We start from the raw sequence: 16,633 nt of genomic DNA on the forward strand, positions 1-16,633 counted from the left end.
CCCTACCACTGAGCAGATATCAGATGATCCTCCTACCACTGGACCAGATTTCTCCATTCATCAGTTTGATGCTGCATTGGCTAGATGGGGAGATCTTATCTTATCTCGACTTACTGGATTAGAGGCTAGGATGAAAGATAGGTTTAATCGTATTGAGGGTAGGATGACTCTTATGGAGGATAGATTGAGTCGTATAGTGGATACGACGACTCGTACGGAGGTCGGACACTCTCATCACCACACAGATACTGTCAGACAGGTAAAAAAGTTAATATTTTACAAGATATTTCATCTATTTATATACACAATCATCTGTAACCTTATAATAATTGTAAATTATATTATAGTCTTCTCGGGACGATGGTGACAGACTATCGACAGGGGCTTTCACGTTCCCGTCTCCACCTGTTGTCGATGTGAGTGTTAACTACTTTTAGTATTTTAAGAATGTTACTTTTGAAATAAATTTTAATATGTTAAAATTATTACAACGTCGGTTATTTGATGAAAGACAATCCCGAGAAGATATGAGATTGACTATTGATATTAGCGATTATATATCATCGCATGAGGTCTTCTCGATGGCACCTTCTACGATGGTTCAGGTAATTAGAATGTCATTTTGAAATAAATGTTATATCTGAATTATTTGATTGTACATCTATTAATCTCATTAAATATAACGCTTTGATTAATTAATATTAATTGCTAATACTGATACAGGATGTCGGCGACGATGGATCACTTCATATGCGGTCTTCTCCGTCGACACCTACTGTGATTATTCCGGTTAGTCTAAATAGATATCCAATATTATATCTCATTTACACATTTGTAGTTTGATTTTTTCTAAACTTGTTAATATCATCCTTTGTGACAGCGGCCTGACGTTTCTGTGGCTACACCGATTACGGATCCCATTGTGACGTCTGTTTCGACATTAGAGATACGTACATTGTATAATGAATACTTTGTTATTCTTTTGTTCAATAGTTTGATTTACTAATATTAAATGTTAATATTGTCATGATGTCGATCGATCACCACATGCGGATGCTCCAGTATCGCTTTGTGAGGAGGTTGAGGTGAAGTGCCAGAAATTTCTTCTATCAAATCTTACATTTGTTAATTTCAACAGTTGTTTAATCTTTTTATCCTGTTACAATATGATCTTTGTTTGGTCTATCTCAACACTCCAAGCAAAGGAAAACAGATGATCGATATTGTTTCCCAGGATGATGAGGTCACTGATAATGTTGTTGAGATCACTGCACATGAGGACCATGAGCAGGTAATTGAATTTTCAAGAAATTTAATAACTTATTTTCAATGAAATAATTTATCATCCCATTTAGTCAATTCATGTATTTGAATACAGTCGGTCTCGAAGGAAAATACATTCGATATAGCTTCACTTGCGGATTCTCCAGCTATGACTCCAGCGATGCAGAAGGTATTAAAAAGTTTAGATTTTTAATAAATTTATTAAGTTCGCTTGGAATAATTTATTATTCATTTTACCTAATGTTTCATTTGTTTTGGTATAGTCTTTTCGCACAGTTCGTGGTAGGATTGTCAAGAAGGGACCCTTGATTCGTAGTCCATACACGAATCCTCTGAAACCACGTGGCCAACGAACGAGACAGTCTGTGTAGTTATCGAAAATTGAACGTGAGGAGGTATTCAAGAAGTGGTATGCAGAGCCGAACTTGTTCGAGAAACGTCATGTGTATGACATAGGTCAGAGGACCAAAATTGCATTTTGGGGTACACTCATGTGTATGACATAGGTCAGAGCGAAAGATGTTGGGATATACGTCGATGATACCACATTTGCTAGCTGCAACATCATTTTGGGCCGATTCGCATCGGAGTCCACGGGACGATCCATTTGCATTGCATAGGGTGGTGGATATACCGCAGCAGGCGCCCCTATCAGGTGACTGTGGGGTGATCATGTTACGATACATCGAGTGTTTAGCACTTCACCGCTCGTTATCCTTTGAGGGGGAGGACTCGTTACGCCTGCGCACTCGTTTAGGCACGCAGCTATATTTTCAGGATATTGATTGACGGTTATTGTATATGTTATTTGTATTTGTATATATGTTATTTATTCATTTGTATATATATTTATCTATATATTGATTCATTTATATGCATTTACATTTTATATAATTACCGTAAACGACAAATATAATGGAAAAAAAACCAATATAAAAAGATAATATTCGCAGTAACAATTATAAACATTAGGTTTACAGAAACAAGTACAAGTACAATATTTATATTAAAATCAACATCCACGAACATTAGAGTTACAAAAACAAGTACAAAAACAACATTTATATTAAAATTAACAAGTACAAATAACAAGTGTATTTATTTCCCATCTTTCTTCTTTCTTCCTGAACTTGATGGTACAAAACTAGGTATTGGAACAGGGCTTCTGCAGTTCTGTCTTGTATGTCCAGGTTGGTGACATCGGCTACAGATAAGTTGTTCAACAACCTCTCCTTGAGAAGGACATCTGCTTTATTTGCTGGACGCCCTGCACGATGACGATGCACATATAGTGGGTGGATAATAGTTGCCTCCTCCAGATGAAGCCACTCTGACTGATCTCCCAATGGATTGACTGCGTCTGCATAAACTGTTCGATAAAAAGTTGTGTTGTAGTATGAATGCACCCATTGAAGGCAGGTTGTAAGCTTCATATATCTGGCTACAGCAATAACGTGCATGCATGAAATCTTTGATAATTGAAATTTTCTACAAGTACATGTATACTCCGTCAGGTCTACCAGGGCATCATATTGGCCATTACCAAGAACCTGGTATCGCTCAGTTGTTATAGGATGCACTTCTAAATTCGAAGACTTCCGTACACGTTTTGCGATCTTATCTTCAACCCAAGGTGTGACTGGACTGGTACAAGCATCTGTAAATCATATAAATATAAAGTCATCTGGTTAGTAACCAAGTATAAGTTTAGTAACACACATTTATAACATAGTATAACAGTGAATATGAACTTACTGGCATGATTTCTTCTTTCATAAAACCATCGCTGCAATGTACCTCTAATGAACTCGATCAGCATAGTAATAGGTAAACCTCGAGCGTGTTTGACCAAGACATTAAATGACTCAGCAATATTGGTAGTCATTACATTGTACCTATGGCCTGGAAAATATACTCGTGCCCATCGATCAAAACCCACTTCACACAGGTATGCAGTTGCCTCAGGGTGCAAACGGGACAGTAACTTAATGACCTGTTGGAATTCAAATTCAGTGTACGCCTTGGCTGCTTTCCAGTACATCCATGCGACTTTAGCATTCTTTTTGTACTTGGACCGCATGTTACAATGGAGATGGTGACAACAATAACTGTGATGCACACCAGGAAAAACTTCAGCCAATGCAGAAAATATGCTGACATGTTGATCTGAAATGATGGCCAAATGAGGTACCTCACCAATACAATCCCTCAGCTTTGTTAAAAACCAGCACCATTTGTCATGATCTTCCCTGGGACCAATCCCAAAAGCAAGTGGATATATTTGATTATTCTCATCTAATGCGACAGCAATAAATAGTTGACCTAGATATCGACCCTTCAAGAAAACAGCATCAATACAAATAACCGATCGAATATGTTGCTGAAATGTACGGATACTACAACCGAATGCCATGTAATAGTATTTAAATCGATCCTCCTCATCCGTTAGTATATGTGTCACCGTCCTTGGATTGCAACGCTCTAAATTGAGACAATACTCTGGCAATAACATAAACGACTCTTCTGGTGTCCCCCTCAATGATTGAAGTGCCCAATTTCTCGCCCGCCATGCTTGTGCGTATGATATATCAATTTTATATCGGTCGACGATATAAACAATGATCTCCTTCGGTTGATAAACACGATCAACTAAAATGAATTTGGTCCTCAAAATTTGCCCCAAAGCTCGAGCACTTGCTTGCCTATGATGAGGTAATATCTGATTTCTGTAATATGTGTGACAGCTATCCATACGACGTAATTCAAAGCTATCAGTTTCTCCCACCCTAACTGCCCATGCACGCCATTTACATTCTTTGTTACAACATTTAAGAACCCATCTAAGCGTGTCTGATTTTTCCACAAAAAATTGATATTCCCTACGAAGCGCGTCTTGAGTTATCGCATCAATGACATGTTGTTTACTAGGAAATAATGTACCAACTTTTGGAGAATCAGTATCGGTCGATGCTTTAGAGTTTCTAGATGTAGATGGTTGATCAGGAAAATGTGGTAACCAATGAAATGCATCAGTAAGAACATTCCCACCAGCAGGATTTATTTCTGGAAAATAACTCGTACCTCCAATATCGTTATTACCATAGGTCTTCTCTTCAATCTCTAGTTCTTCGATTGGAATATCCTGTTCAACCTTTCCATTAAATTCACTCCAGTCTGGAAAAGTTGCTTCGTCCCCATTAAGGAATTCTTCTGTGCGATACAATGCATCAACGTTAACTTCATTTATATGTGCAAAATCTTCCTCTAAGAATTCTTCTTTCGGATTGATCTCGATATTTTGAATCTCTTCTACACCAATAGTTTGATTTTCTAGATAACTGCTCGACTCACCACCTTGAAAATCTTCATTTGCTTGTTGAGTCTCATAACTATCATCAGTAACTATAGTTATAATAAAAACTGGAACACATTCTTTGAAGAGGTTAGATAGACCGTTAAGAACCTCAACATCCTCATCATTCGAAATTTCTATCGGAGCACCGTCGTCGAGATGCCTCGGTTTCATACTCAACTGAATGTTAAATATCCGTCGATCTATATTACACTTGTCACTCACTATTTCGATTAATTCTTCGAATGATGTGTGTTCTGGAATTTTAATCAATTTCCTATTACCTCCAACATATTTTATAACATTATCACCCTTTTCTATCCAATTTTCCCCATATTTAATTGAAGCATATCTAGCCATTTAGATTAATCCTACAATAAAATATATAATCAACATAAATAATATGACTGAAAATAATATTTACAGATGTCTATTACATAATTATACCTATTCCATAATTCAATTATATATTGTGACTACTTAAATATATCATGTTTTGGTATTACCCTTTAAAAAATAATAATTTAATTTAAAAGGGTAGTTTTGGTATTTAAGAGGATATTTGGGGCATTTTCGTTTAAATACTTTAATATAAGGGTATTTTTGCGTAACTCCTAAAATTTGGGGGTAAATTATATATTGCCCAAATCAAATATATAATCAACATAAATAATACGACTGAAAATAGTATTTGCAGATGTCTATTACACAATTATACCTATTTCATACTTCAATTTGACAAAATAATATTATTAAACATACCCTACTAATTTTTATTATTTTACTTATTACATAGAACTATAATTTATTATATAAAATATCACATATAATTATATTATTAATAAAATAATAACGATTGAAGTAATATCATGTTATCCTATACTACTATAATATTTAAAACATAACCTATCAAATTTTTATTATTTTACATATTACATACAACTATAATTTATTATATAAAATATCACATATAATTGCATTATTAATAAAATAATAACGATTAAAATAATGACAGGGATAAATACCTTGTAATGACGAACTTTTCTCTTCACGCCCGAAATCTTGAACACGAACTTATTTTCTCTCTTCAGAAATCTCTCTCAGATATGTTAAAAATGAAGGAAGATATGTGGTTTATATAGAAATAGAGGAAGGGTAGTTTTGGTATTATTTTGGGGTATTTTTGTTTAAATACTTTAATTTAAGGGTATTTATGCTTTAACCCCAAAATTTATGGTAAATTTGTTTATTACCCTTAAATAAAATAGTAATTTAAATTAGAAGGGTAGTTTTGGTATTTAAGGGGATATTTGGGGCATTTTCGTTTAAATACTTTAATTTAAGGGTATTTATCTTTAACCCCAAAATTTGGGGTAAATTTGTTTATTACCCCACTAAAAAGGGCATTTATTTTAATTTCCCGAATTTTAATGTTGAATTGAAATTATGAAAGCTTCACGTCAAAGCATACAAATTTATGCTTAAGATTTAAAAATCATCTATGATTTCATGAAAATGTTCTGCTAGAGCGTATTTAGTGTTTTTTTTTTTAATGATAAAAGAACGGATTTTATATTAATTAATCTTACATTATTGAATCTCTTTACTAATTAAATTATATAAACAAGGAGATTCATATATTCCAAGTAAGATTTATTCATTGAAAAAATATCATATAAAACTATATTTTCATATATTAGAAAGCAATGTGAGGTCTCATCATATTGTATTTAAATCCCATGATGTTTCATTTTATTTTTTTATTTTTTGTTATTATGTCATAATCTCGTCTTTATCTCATGGTCTAATGGAGTGGATTTCATATTTGATCATATCTAATTTTTATTTAATTTGATTCTAATTAAGTTTGATTTTGGTTTGTTATTTCTTAACATTGGAAGCCTATTGTGATGTAAATTGGACAAGTGATTTGGGGGATAAAAAGTCAACAAGCGGATATGACATTTCCTTGGGAGGAAACTTGATTAAGTAGAATTCTAAAAAATACGAAGTTGTTGTTCTCTCTTCCATTGAATATGAGTATGTATAGAGCCTTAAGTTAGATAATTGGGGGTGGATTCAAACCAAATTAAGTTTAAATATAGTATAATTCTAATTCAACTTGATTTTGACTAGGCAAGCTCCAGCTTCGACTTGAGCTAGTTAAGCCTAATGAAATGGGTAACAGGATCAGACTCGGTGGTCAAAATAGGAGCTCGAGATTGGCTCATAAATACGTGAAACAAGATAGACAATTCTGAGCTAAGTTTGGTCTTGCCTGAATTTGTTCAAACTTGCTTTTTGAGTCAATCTCGAGTTTGACTTAGAATTTGCCCAAACTTTTTCATGTTTGATTATTCAAGCTCACTTTTTTTGGCTTGGGTTCACTTGAACTTTTCAAATTTGGATCTTCGGGCTTGCCCGAACCTAGTTCAATTCAATTTCAGGTTTTCAAGTTTTGTTTGCATTTTTCAATTTCAATTTGCAATTAGGGTTTGGTCTAGATTTCACTTTCTATACAATAACAAATACAACCTTTAGATATCTTTTATCCTTCACAATTTGCACATATTCAATAACTAATATACCTCTTAACAGGTAGGAAAATAAATTTGTGAAAAATTTGGAGATCTTCTCAAGTCTCAACGCATCTTTGCTTCCCATTCAGCTTCCAAAATCTGTTTGGTTCTTCTAGAATCTTTGTTGAAAGGCGTAAAAATATAAACTTATAAATATAAGGAAGAATTTGAACTAAACTTATCAAAGCTCAAAAACAAGCTCAATTTAAATGAGTTAAAAAACGAGCTTACCAAACACAATTATGTGCCAGAGCCTAAGCTATCAAATATAGGAGAACCTAAGCCCGAGCTCAAGCTTACATGTAAGGTTGGATTCCATAAATTGGTTTTCTCCTTAACTCTTGAAAAACCTTCTCCAATTTCTTAGTTTTGACCTCCACAACACAATCGTAATATTTAATATAGTTCGAATCTAGTCCTAAGTAAATAGAGTTTAATATCTTTAGGGGCTCAACATATATTAAAAACATTTAATATATCTTTAAACAATAATTCTTTCAACCATAAAACCATTAATTAATCTAGCATCAAGAAAGATGATTATGTGATTAAAGGTAATGCCCTTGCGTATTTAACTTATAATCATCAACCAACCATCAAAAACGATTTTCCTCGAACGCGCAGGATTGTACTGTAGAAATACTTCTACTAGAAAATTTTCCTATTTGTGGCTCTTCATCTGATTGATTATCTATTTTTATGTGCAATTGCAGGCAAAATCCAGGGGCATCCATTATTCCAGTATTCTCTGCAACTCTTATGTATATATTTATTTTATGTTACTATTCTCAAACAATATTTGATGCTAGTAAGGCTAAATAATTAGAAAGTCATAAAGGCTGATTAGTAGAAATTGTTATAGAAAATAAGCGACATGTCCAATAGTGAATGGATTTAGTTCTACGGTAGGCCGGCCTAAAATCTTTCTTAGGAACAACAAGAGTACGACCCAAGCTGATTAAATGAGTGGCTTGATTTTGTTATGCATAGCGCATCTAAAATGGAATGAACCATCGGGAGTCGGGACAGTAGTAACCTTGTATTGTATGTTAAATAACATTTCATTCCTCTCTTTGGTCAAGCACCTTCTGCTTCTCTTTCCTCCGTTCCGGCTATTGTGTCATACAGTTTAAAAAGATGGGAGCTTAATATTTCATTCAAGTTTGGAGGCAAGTTAGTCTCAAATTCACATTCCGCCACATAAAATTTTCTCAGGATGGTTGGGATTCAAAATAAATTCAGTATTTGTCTGAGTTTGAAAGCAAGTCAGTGTCAATTTTTGGAGTTAGATTAATTTTGAATTGTAGGCAATAAATATACGAATTAAGTTATATTTTCTTGGGTTGGCTTGGCTTTGCTGACTCCAATGGAACAAATTTATTTTTATTATTGCTTGCTTGTAAACACAATAGATGGGCCACAACATAATCGATGAATTTATACAACTAAACTTTCAGTGCTTTATGGGGTCTCCAAGCAATGAAACAACACGGTCTTTGGTCAAATAAGAATTGGTGTAGCAGTCATCATCTTTGTAAAGAAGGTCTATTTCACGTGAAAAATTAAGAATAAGATCAAACAAAGGCAACGGAGCAGCAGTTTGTTTTAGGAAAGCTTCATTTACATCTTTCCATGCATTTGCGATTTGCTCACGAAACACTCTAATCGTCTCTTCTTCTGAAACGCCATGTTCCTTCATGTGACATTCAATTGCTGAGGCAACATGACCTCTCTTTTGCTCATGCTATATATACCATTTAACAAAAACTTACACACTTATATGTTGATCATATTTCTGAGTTTAATTAATGAATTTAGTTCAGCGCAAACTTTGTGTCTAACTATGTCATCCATGTGTCCGCAAATTATTGAGGCAGCCTTCAAAACCCTAGGGTAGCTGAATAGCCATTCAAAGGCTTCTGTGGTTGCAACGTCTCCCATTTCTACAAAAGATGTTGTGGGTAAGAGTTGGTGTGCATTGGTAACCAATACTACACTCGTGTATTCATCCGGTGTTGGAATATAATTTTCATGGCACTATTTGGCTTCAGTATGATAATTTCTAACTTCATCTGTCAAATCAAGATCCAATTTGAAATTGTTAACACATACTGAGAATCTTATACTTGTTTTAAATTACAATGATTTGTGAAGTCTTGAAATGAAAACATCACCGTCTCTTTTACAAAATCAAAGCGGTAAATTTTTCTTGGCTTGCCATTTTTGATTCAATTTCACTGTAAATATCAAGGAGGGTTGTATAATATTGTTTCCTGTAGACAGACAGTTGATCTACAATACTCATATCCCACCTGAAAAAAGAAAAGACAATGATAAATTTTGAGTTTGAGAACACTAAAGGCCATTTAGAGTATGGAAAAATTACCTCACAATTGCCAAGGTCTATAGCTCAAGTTCATTATTGGTACCATACACATCATAGATGTCATCGGTGATGGAAGTAATGGAGATTACTTTGGTTAAAAGTCTTCAACCCTTTAAATATTCTGGCTCAAAATACCCTCCCAATATCCAGAAGTAGCACTCAACAATTCTTGTATAGTTGTATTATAAATTTATGTTACACGTTAAATTGATATTTGTTTATTTTATATTAGTATTTTAAAATCTTCCTAATCAAACTTGAGAGAATTGATTGCCATTTGTGACAACTAAACAAATAAATGTCTATTCTGCTAAACATAATAATTATATTAGTGTTTATATAATCAAATAGATATTGTCTCTGTAAAAGATGAATTAAAGTCAACTTAGGGTCAAACTGATTGATATGATTGTTGAATTATTAAAAATAATATTTGAAACAATTTTACTTAATCATTAAATATAAAATATGGATTACATTTATTTGAAAATAAATTTGGTTTTTTGACAAATATATTAATTTTTTATAATAGTGTTTTTATATACAAATAATAATATATTATTTTATAATTAAATAGTTTTAAATTAAAAATAAAATAATCTTTAAGGATATAGTATTATATTATATCAATATTTATCTACGTGATTTTATTATTTTTTATTTGAGTAAAAAAAAAAAACCAAGAACATAGTATATCGTCCAGTGGCGTTTCTTAAATTATATAATGATTGAGACCCGTTGCCAATAATTATGTCATCTAAGTATCAGTACCATAAGTATATTATACATGATGAGTATAATGAATATAAATAAATTGTTACATTCTCTTATGATAAAAAAAATTTTAAGGAAATAATTTTAGATAAATCAAATTTAATATTTTCTATATTATAATTAAATTGTGTGGACTCCACCAAACAAAGTTTCAATTGTGAGATCTTAATTAATGATCAAAATTAAATTCTATTGACAATTGACTAATAATTAATGGGACTTTTCAAACAACTACAAAGTCAACTAGATATATCCTAAAATATTAATTTAATTCTAACGTCGGCCCAGCAATGGGACTACTACGAATATTTTAGATTTCCTTTTTTTCTTATGTTGAAAAAATGACATAAAAAGATAAAATAAAAAATTGTGGTTTTGAAAAAGGTAAATCTCCGATGGAAACTCGAGTAGAACTTGAGTATCCTAGCTGTCAGAGATGGATCCAGTTGGCCCACAATCAAATCGGCCCATTTGAATATCCTAATTTTGTAATAATTCAGAAAATTTAGGGCAAATCTTATATACTCTTTGTACCTCTATAAATAATATAAAATTGCCATATATCATCCGCACGACTACAACAGTGGAGAATTGAGAAATTTTTCTTCACTTGTTACTTTCCCACCACATGCAACAATTGTAAACATGAGGTTTATGTTGGAGCTAGTGTCATGTTGTGGATCACCCAAGGCATAAGGTGTCAGTCCCATGGCAAAGCAAGTCGAGCCGAGTGGGCAGGAAACGGGGTCGTTGTTGCACTAGAGTGATGTCGCCAATGAACTAACAAGAACCATAGAAGGGGATAAGAGAGATGGCAAGATTCAAAATACAGAGAAAAAGAGAGAAGATTCTTGCAACTGAATAATTGTTTTCATTTGTTCCCGCTAGTACAATACATGAGTGCCAAAATTGGCTGACCAATTTCGTCCAAAACACAATGTATCTACATGTATAATACGATAATATAGCATCCATCATTTCTAATACAAAAACAATATCGTAACACCTTACTTTATTAATATTCTGTTACCTTCTACTCTAGCTAGCTTCTTGTTCAATAGTTAGTTTCTTGTTCAATTTATATCAACTACCCCGCCTCCTAATATCCTTGTCCTCAAGGGAAAAAGAGGGAAACTGTTGATGAATGGAATTAGCATATTCCCAAGTTGTTGATGTTGGGGTTCTATGCTGCCAGTGAAAAAGCAATTTGATAGTTAGGGTAACACCTTTGCACATAAGTTTCCAATCCAGGATGACCAAGGGATACCTCTAACACTGGTAGAAGGGTGGTAATGTGGGCTAAGCCAATAATCTATAATATGTAGGCCACAAAAGTAACTCATGAAAAAGGTAATAGATTATAGCATTTATTGGAAGCTGAAGGTGATATGCAACCTTGCCGATAACCTCTTTGACTGGGAATGGACTAAAGTATTTAGGTTGCTTTTTCAAGTGACCTAAATGCATGAAACTTTGGCAATAAGGCTATAACCACACATAAACTAAATCACCAACTTGGAAGTTGCAATCAGATCTCTTTTTGTTGATAAAAGCCTTTATTCTTTGTTGTGCCTTCTGGAAATTGCGTTTGAGTATAGCAATGGTGGCTTCTCTTGTCTAGAGTATATTGTCAACTTTAGTAGAGACAAAATCATGAGGGAAATAAGGAATGTGAATAGGCACAACATAGCCATACAAGGCTTCAAAGGATGTCATCTTAATACTCGAGTGATAATTGGTTTTATACCAGTATTTTGCTAATGGAAACCAAGTAAGCCATGTGTGAGACAACTTATTAGCCATCCACCATAAATAACTCTCTAGACAGTTGCTAACAACTTCAGATTGGCCATTAGATTGTGGATAGTATGCAGTTGAATAGTGGACATCAAAAACTTGCAATTTGAATAATTCATGCCAAAAGCTACTCAAGAATGTTGACCCTTGATCACTCACAATGCTATTTGGGTTGCCATGTAACTTGTAAATATTTTCTATGACTAATTAAACAACATCATGCACAGAAAAAAAGTGTTGAAGAGCTATGAGTGTGCAAACTTTGTTAGTCCATTTACCACCACCAAGATGATAGACTTTCCATTTAATTCTAGATGACCTTCTATAAAGTCCATTGTTAAGTCAGCGAAAACTCTTGTAGGTGTTAGTAAGGGCTGTAAAAGTTATAGTATTGCCATATTTTCGAGTTTGTATTGTTGGCACACTACACATCCTCTAATGTAGTTACGAACTAACTTCTACATTCCTTTCTAATACCCAACTAAAGACATCTTTTTCATGGTAGCCATAACACCCGAGTAGCCACCACTAGAGAATCATGGAAAAATTGCAACAAAGTCTGCTATAGTTGAGGGTCACTAACAATGACAAGTTTCCCTTTCCTTCTCAATTGATTATTGACCCAATCATACTGCCCATTAAGTTCCTTGATTACTTTGTTTTGTAGCTATGATAGCCTATAATTTTGATCATGTTGCCAGCCTTCTTGAATTTTTGTCATCACGCTTGTTGTGCAGGAATGACAACCCTTTGATCAAGCAAGTGCTTCAAACTTTGGTGGTTAGTCCTAATTACATAGTTTTGATTTCTCAAGTAATTCCCTACTTTCAAAGAGCAAAGAGTATTGCTAGCATTTCCTTTTCATGAACAGAGAGAAATTGGTTTTGTGGAAAAAGAGTTTTGTTTATATAAGCTATCAAATGACCTTTTTGCACGAGAGCTGTACCAATGCCTTCACTTGATGTGTCAGTTTCAATCTGAAAGGTGTCATTGAAGTTTGGTAAAGCCAAGATAAGTGTCAAACATAAGCAATGCTTAAGCTTCTCAAAAGCTTCTTGTGTTTCCATAGGCCACCTAAGCAAATCCTTCTTGAGTAGATTAGTGAGAGGCTGGGCAATCTATCCATAATTACTTATAAATCTATGGTAATATCTTGAAAATCCAAGGAACCCCAATAGTTGCTTGAGTGTCCTAGGAATTGGACAACTTTTCACCGCCTGAACTTTCTTTAAATCAATTGTAACACCTTTTTGACTTATAACATAGCCAAGATATTCCACCTTTAATGCTCCAAAGGTACATTTAGACTTCTTGGCATAAAGTTGATGATCCAAAAGAAGTTGCAAAACTATCTCCAAGGCTGCAAATGAGAATCATTATCTTGCTATAAACAAGAATATCATCAAAGGAAACTAACACAAATTTTTGCAAGTATGGTTTGAAAACACAATTCATAATGTTTTGCAAAGTAGTGCATTCGTAAGTTTGAAGGGCATTACAAAGAACTTGTAATGGGCCTCATGTGTTTTGAAAGCTACCTTGTTGATCAAAGAAGGGTGCACTCGAATTTGCCAATACCCCAATCAAAGATCTATCTTCAAAAAAATAGTAGCACCTCATAACTCATCCAACAACTCTTCTATTAATGGGATGAGATACCTATCTTTTACGGTTACTTGGTTTAGTGCCCCATAATCTATGCACATTCCTCACATGTCATCTTTCTTTTTCACCAACACTATGGGGCGGACATATAGGTTACAACTTTTTTTAATGACTCTAGATTCTAACATTTCTTTGATTAATTTTTATATCACATCTTTCTACAACCCTCCATATCTATATGGCCTTAGGTTAGTAGGTTAGACACCTTCTTTCAAAATTATTTTATGATCTTGTAACTTGGATGGAGGCGATTCTTTTGGTACTTCAAAGACAGTCGCATACTTCACTAGTAAGCTCTCCATTTGTGGCCATGTATGTTCATCATTGCAACCAAAACTTGCAACTCATATAGCTGACCAACTGCCTTGTTGAATGGATGCCAGTTGTGGTTGTTTGCCAAGGAGTTTACTTAGGTATTCCTTTTCAATTACACTAACCATTTCATTGCCTTCCCCTCGTAGTAAATATGGTCTACTATCAATGGAATACTTCATTGTTAAAGCCTCAAAATTCTAGGTGATATCACCTAACTTAGCCAACCATTGAGTACTCAAAATCAAATCATAACTCTCTAATGGCGGTATGTATGCATCCACCTTATTTAGCTAACCTTACACCCTTTTTTCCAAACCTTTACAATAGCCTTTACATTGCAAATTTTGCCCATTTGCCACTGTTACTCTCATGCCATCAACCTTTTGCATTCAGCATCCCAATCTATAAGTTGTTTGTTCACTCAAAAAAATATGAGTGTTATCGGAATCCACCAGAATATGCACTCTATTCTACCATGCATTCTGGTAAGTCTCATGGTTTAAAGATTGGATGAACCTTGTAACGTCTACAATGATAGTTGCATAAGTCCATGCTCCTCCTTTTCACAGTTATCCCCATAATTAACACTCACTGATTCTGCCACATCACCATAATTCTCTAAACCCTCACCTCCTTCTGTTTCCACATGCAACTTAATTACATAGGCTTGTTTCTGACACTTATGACTAGGCCCAGCTTTTTCATCACACCAAAAGACCCTTAGCTCTTTTTTCATCAAACACCTTACTAGTAGCTAGTTTAGATGGCAATGCTTGTGACGGTTTTGGGATATTAGGAAGGGGTAATAAACCAGTAGAATTATTGGGTTTAATTTGAGGATTACTAGTAGTTGCAGTTGTTGTTCCAAGCTTTGGCCCCCATGGAACTTGAGGAATTCTTGTAACGGGCTTTGATTACTTCTTAATGGCTACAATTGTAATTTCCCGCAACTTTGCTAGGGTGTAAGCTTTCGTTAAAGATTTTGGCTTGAACATTCTCATAGGCATCTGTAGGGAATCTACCAAGCCTGAAAGGGAGAAGCTCAAAGCTTGATCTTCTTGGATTCTTGCTCATGGGTATAGCTCCTTGAATGCATCCACGTATTGCTTCAGTGTACCAACTTGCTTCAAATGGCGGAGATCAAAAAGTAAGCAGTCATGCTTATAGCTTCCAAACTGTGCCCTCATAGCTGTACTTCCCACGTTATCACAAAACCATTCCTATTCTTAGTAAAACTTTGATGCCACTATATTTCCCTCCCCTCAAAGTGCAATGCTGCTATCTTAATTCAATCAACATCCGGTGTTGCATCAACTTCGAAATGATACTCAACCTTCAAGATCAAATTATCAAAATCATCGCCATAAAATCTTGGGAAATCCAAGCGAGTTTGTTGTTCCCATTGTTGCCTCAATTCATGTCTACATCAAACAACTCCTTCATCTCGTCTGGTTGTTGCTTGCGACACTCATTCGGTCTGCGGAAGGCTAAGCTCGCTAATCAGCTGTTTAAGATCTTCCATTAATTGTTGCATTCGTTCTTGTGTTTCTTGTAATCGATTTTGTTGCCTAATCTCAACATCAGCAATAACCTGAGAAATCATTTGGGTGATTTCCCTTCTCAAGTCTTGATTACGAGTTTCCGCCATGGCCAGAATCAACTATGATACCAATGATGCCTCCAATGAACTGACAAGAACCACAAAGGGAGATAAGAGAGATAGCAAGATTCAGAATACAGAGAACAAGAGAAACAAAGGATTCTTGCAATTGAATAACTGTTTTCATTTCTTCCCACTTGTACAATATATGAGCGCCAAAATTGGCTAACTAATTTCGTCCAAAACATAGCATACCTACATGTGTAATAGGATGATGCAACGTCCATTATTTTCAATTAAAAAACAACACCGTAACACCTTACTTTATTACTACTCTTTTACCTTCTGCTCCAGCCAACTTCTTGTTCAATTTATATCATGGACTACTGGCAGAAGAGAGGCGACCGATCTGGAGGTTCATTGATGGAGGAATGGAGGCCGTCATTGTGTTCAATTTATGAAGATTTTGTGATGGACAGGACCAAAAGTGAAAGAGAGAGAGGCTGCAAAAGGAAGAACGGTGGATCGCAGCAAGGGAAATCTCGTGTTCGTAGCTGTAGCCAAAATTTCGGGGTAATTGTTAATTATCCGATATTTCCGTTGGATAAAGAAGTTAAAACGATGCCGCAGCCTATGAATTGATAATTGTTTTGTGATGTGATTCCATCATTTGTTTATAATTGGAATTGAAAAACATTTTAAAATATATGTTGACACGATTTGTACGGAGATTGAGTTTTGAGCTCTTTAAATTGAAAGCTTAAGAACGAATAGGATTGTGTAGTAGGAAAAATTTTTTCTTGATAAATTTCCAATTTGTGGTTCTTCATTTGATTGATTTATTTATTTTTACGTGCAATTGCAGGGCCATCCGTCATTCC

The 16,633-nt window shown here is 34.4% G+C and overlaps 1 protein-coding gene and 1 pseudogene across 1 annotated transcript; both read right to left on the reverse strand.

Moving 5' to 3' along the window:
• Positions 1-2,345: 2,345 nt before the first annotated feature.
• Positions 2,346-4,036, reverse strand: LOC123192549. The gene is made up of 3 exons (XM_044605172.1): positions 3,406-4,036; positions 3,082-3,309; positions 2,346-2,941 (listed from the first exon to the last, which is right to left on the reverse strand). Exons 1-3 carry the CDS (start codon positions 4,034-4,036, stop codon positions 2,346-2,348), a joined length of 1,455 nt encoding a protein of 484 aa, XP_044461107.1.
• Positions 4,037-8,668: 4,632 nt separating this feature from the next.
• Positions 8,669-15,339, reverse strand: LOC123192627 (annotated as a pseudogene).
• Positions 15,340-16,633: the final 1,294 nt, after the last annotated feature.

The sequence above is a fragment of the Mangifera indica genome, chromosome 1, assembly GCF_011075055.1.
Source record: "Mangifera indica cultivar Alphonso chromosome 1, CATAS_Mindica_2.1, whole genome shotgun sequence".
NCBI classification, from domain to species: Eukaryota; Viridiplantae; Streptophyta; class Magnoliopsida; order Sapindales; family Anacardiaceae; genus Mangifera; species Mangifera indica.

What these genes read in the sequence shown, in the direction of transcription:
- LOC123192549 (XM_044605172.1), bottom strand. Translation starts at nt 4,036, where the DNA reads ATGGATAGCTGTCACACATATTACAGAAATCAGATATTACCTCATCAT. An exon ending in ATTGGCTGAAGTTTTTCCTG is followed by an intron (nt 3,310 to 3,405) that starts GTGTGCATCACA and finishes ACTGGAAAGCAG; the next exon opens with CCAAGGCGTACACTGAATTT. An exon ending in GCTGATCGAGTTCATTAGAG is followed by an intron (nt 2,942 to 3,081) that starts GTACATTGCAGC and finishes TATGATTTACAG; the next exon opens with ATGCTTGTACCAGTCCAGTC.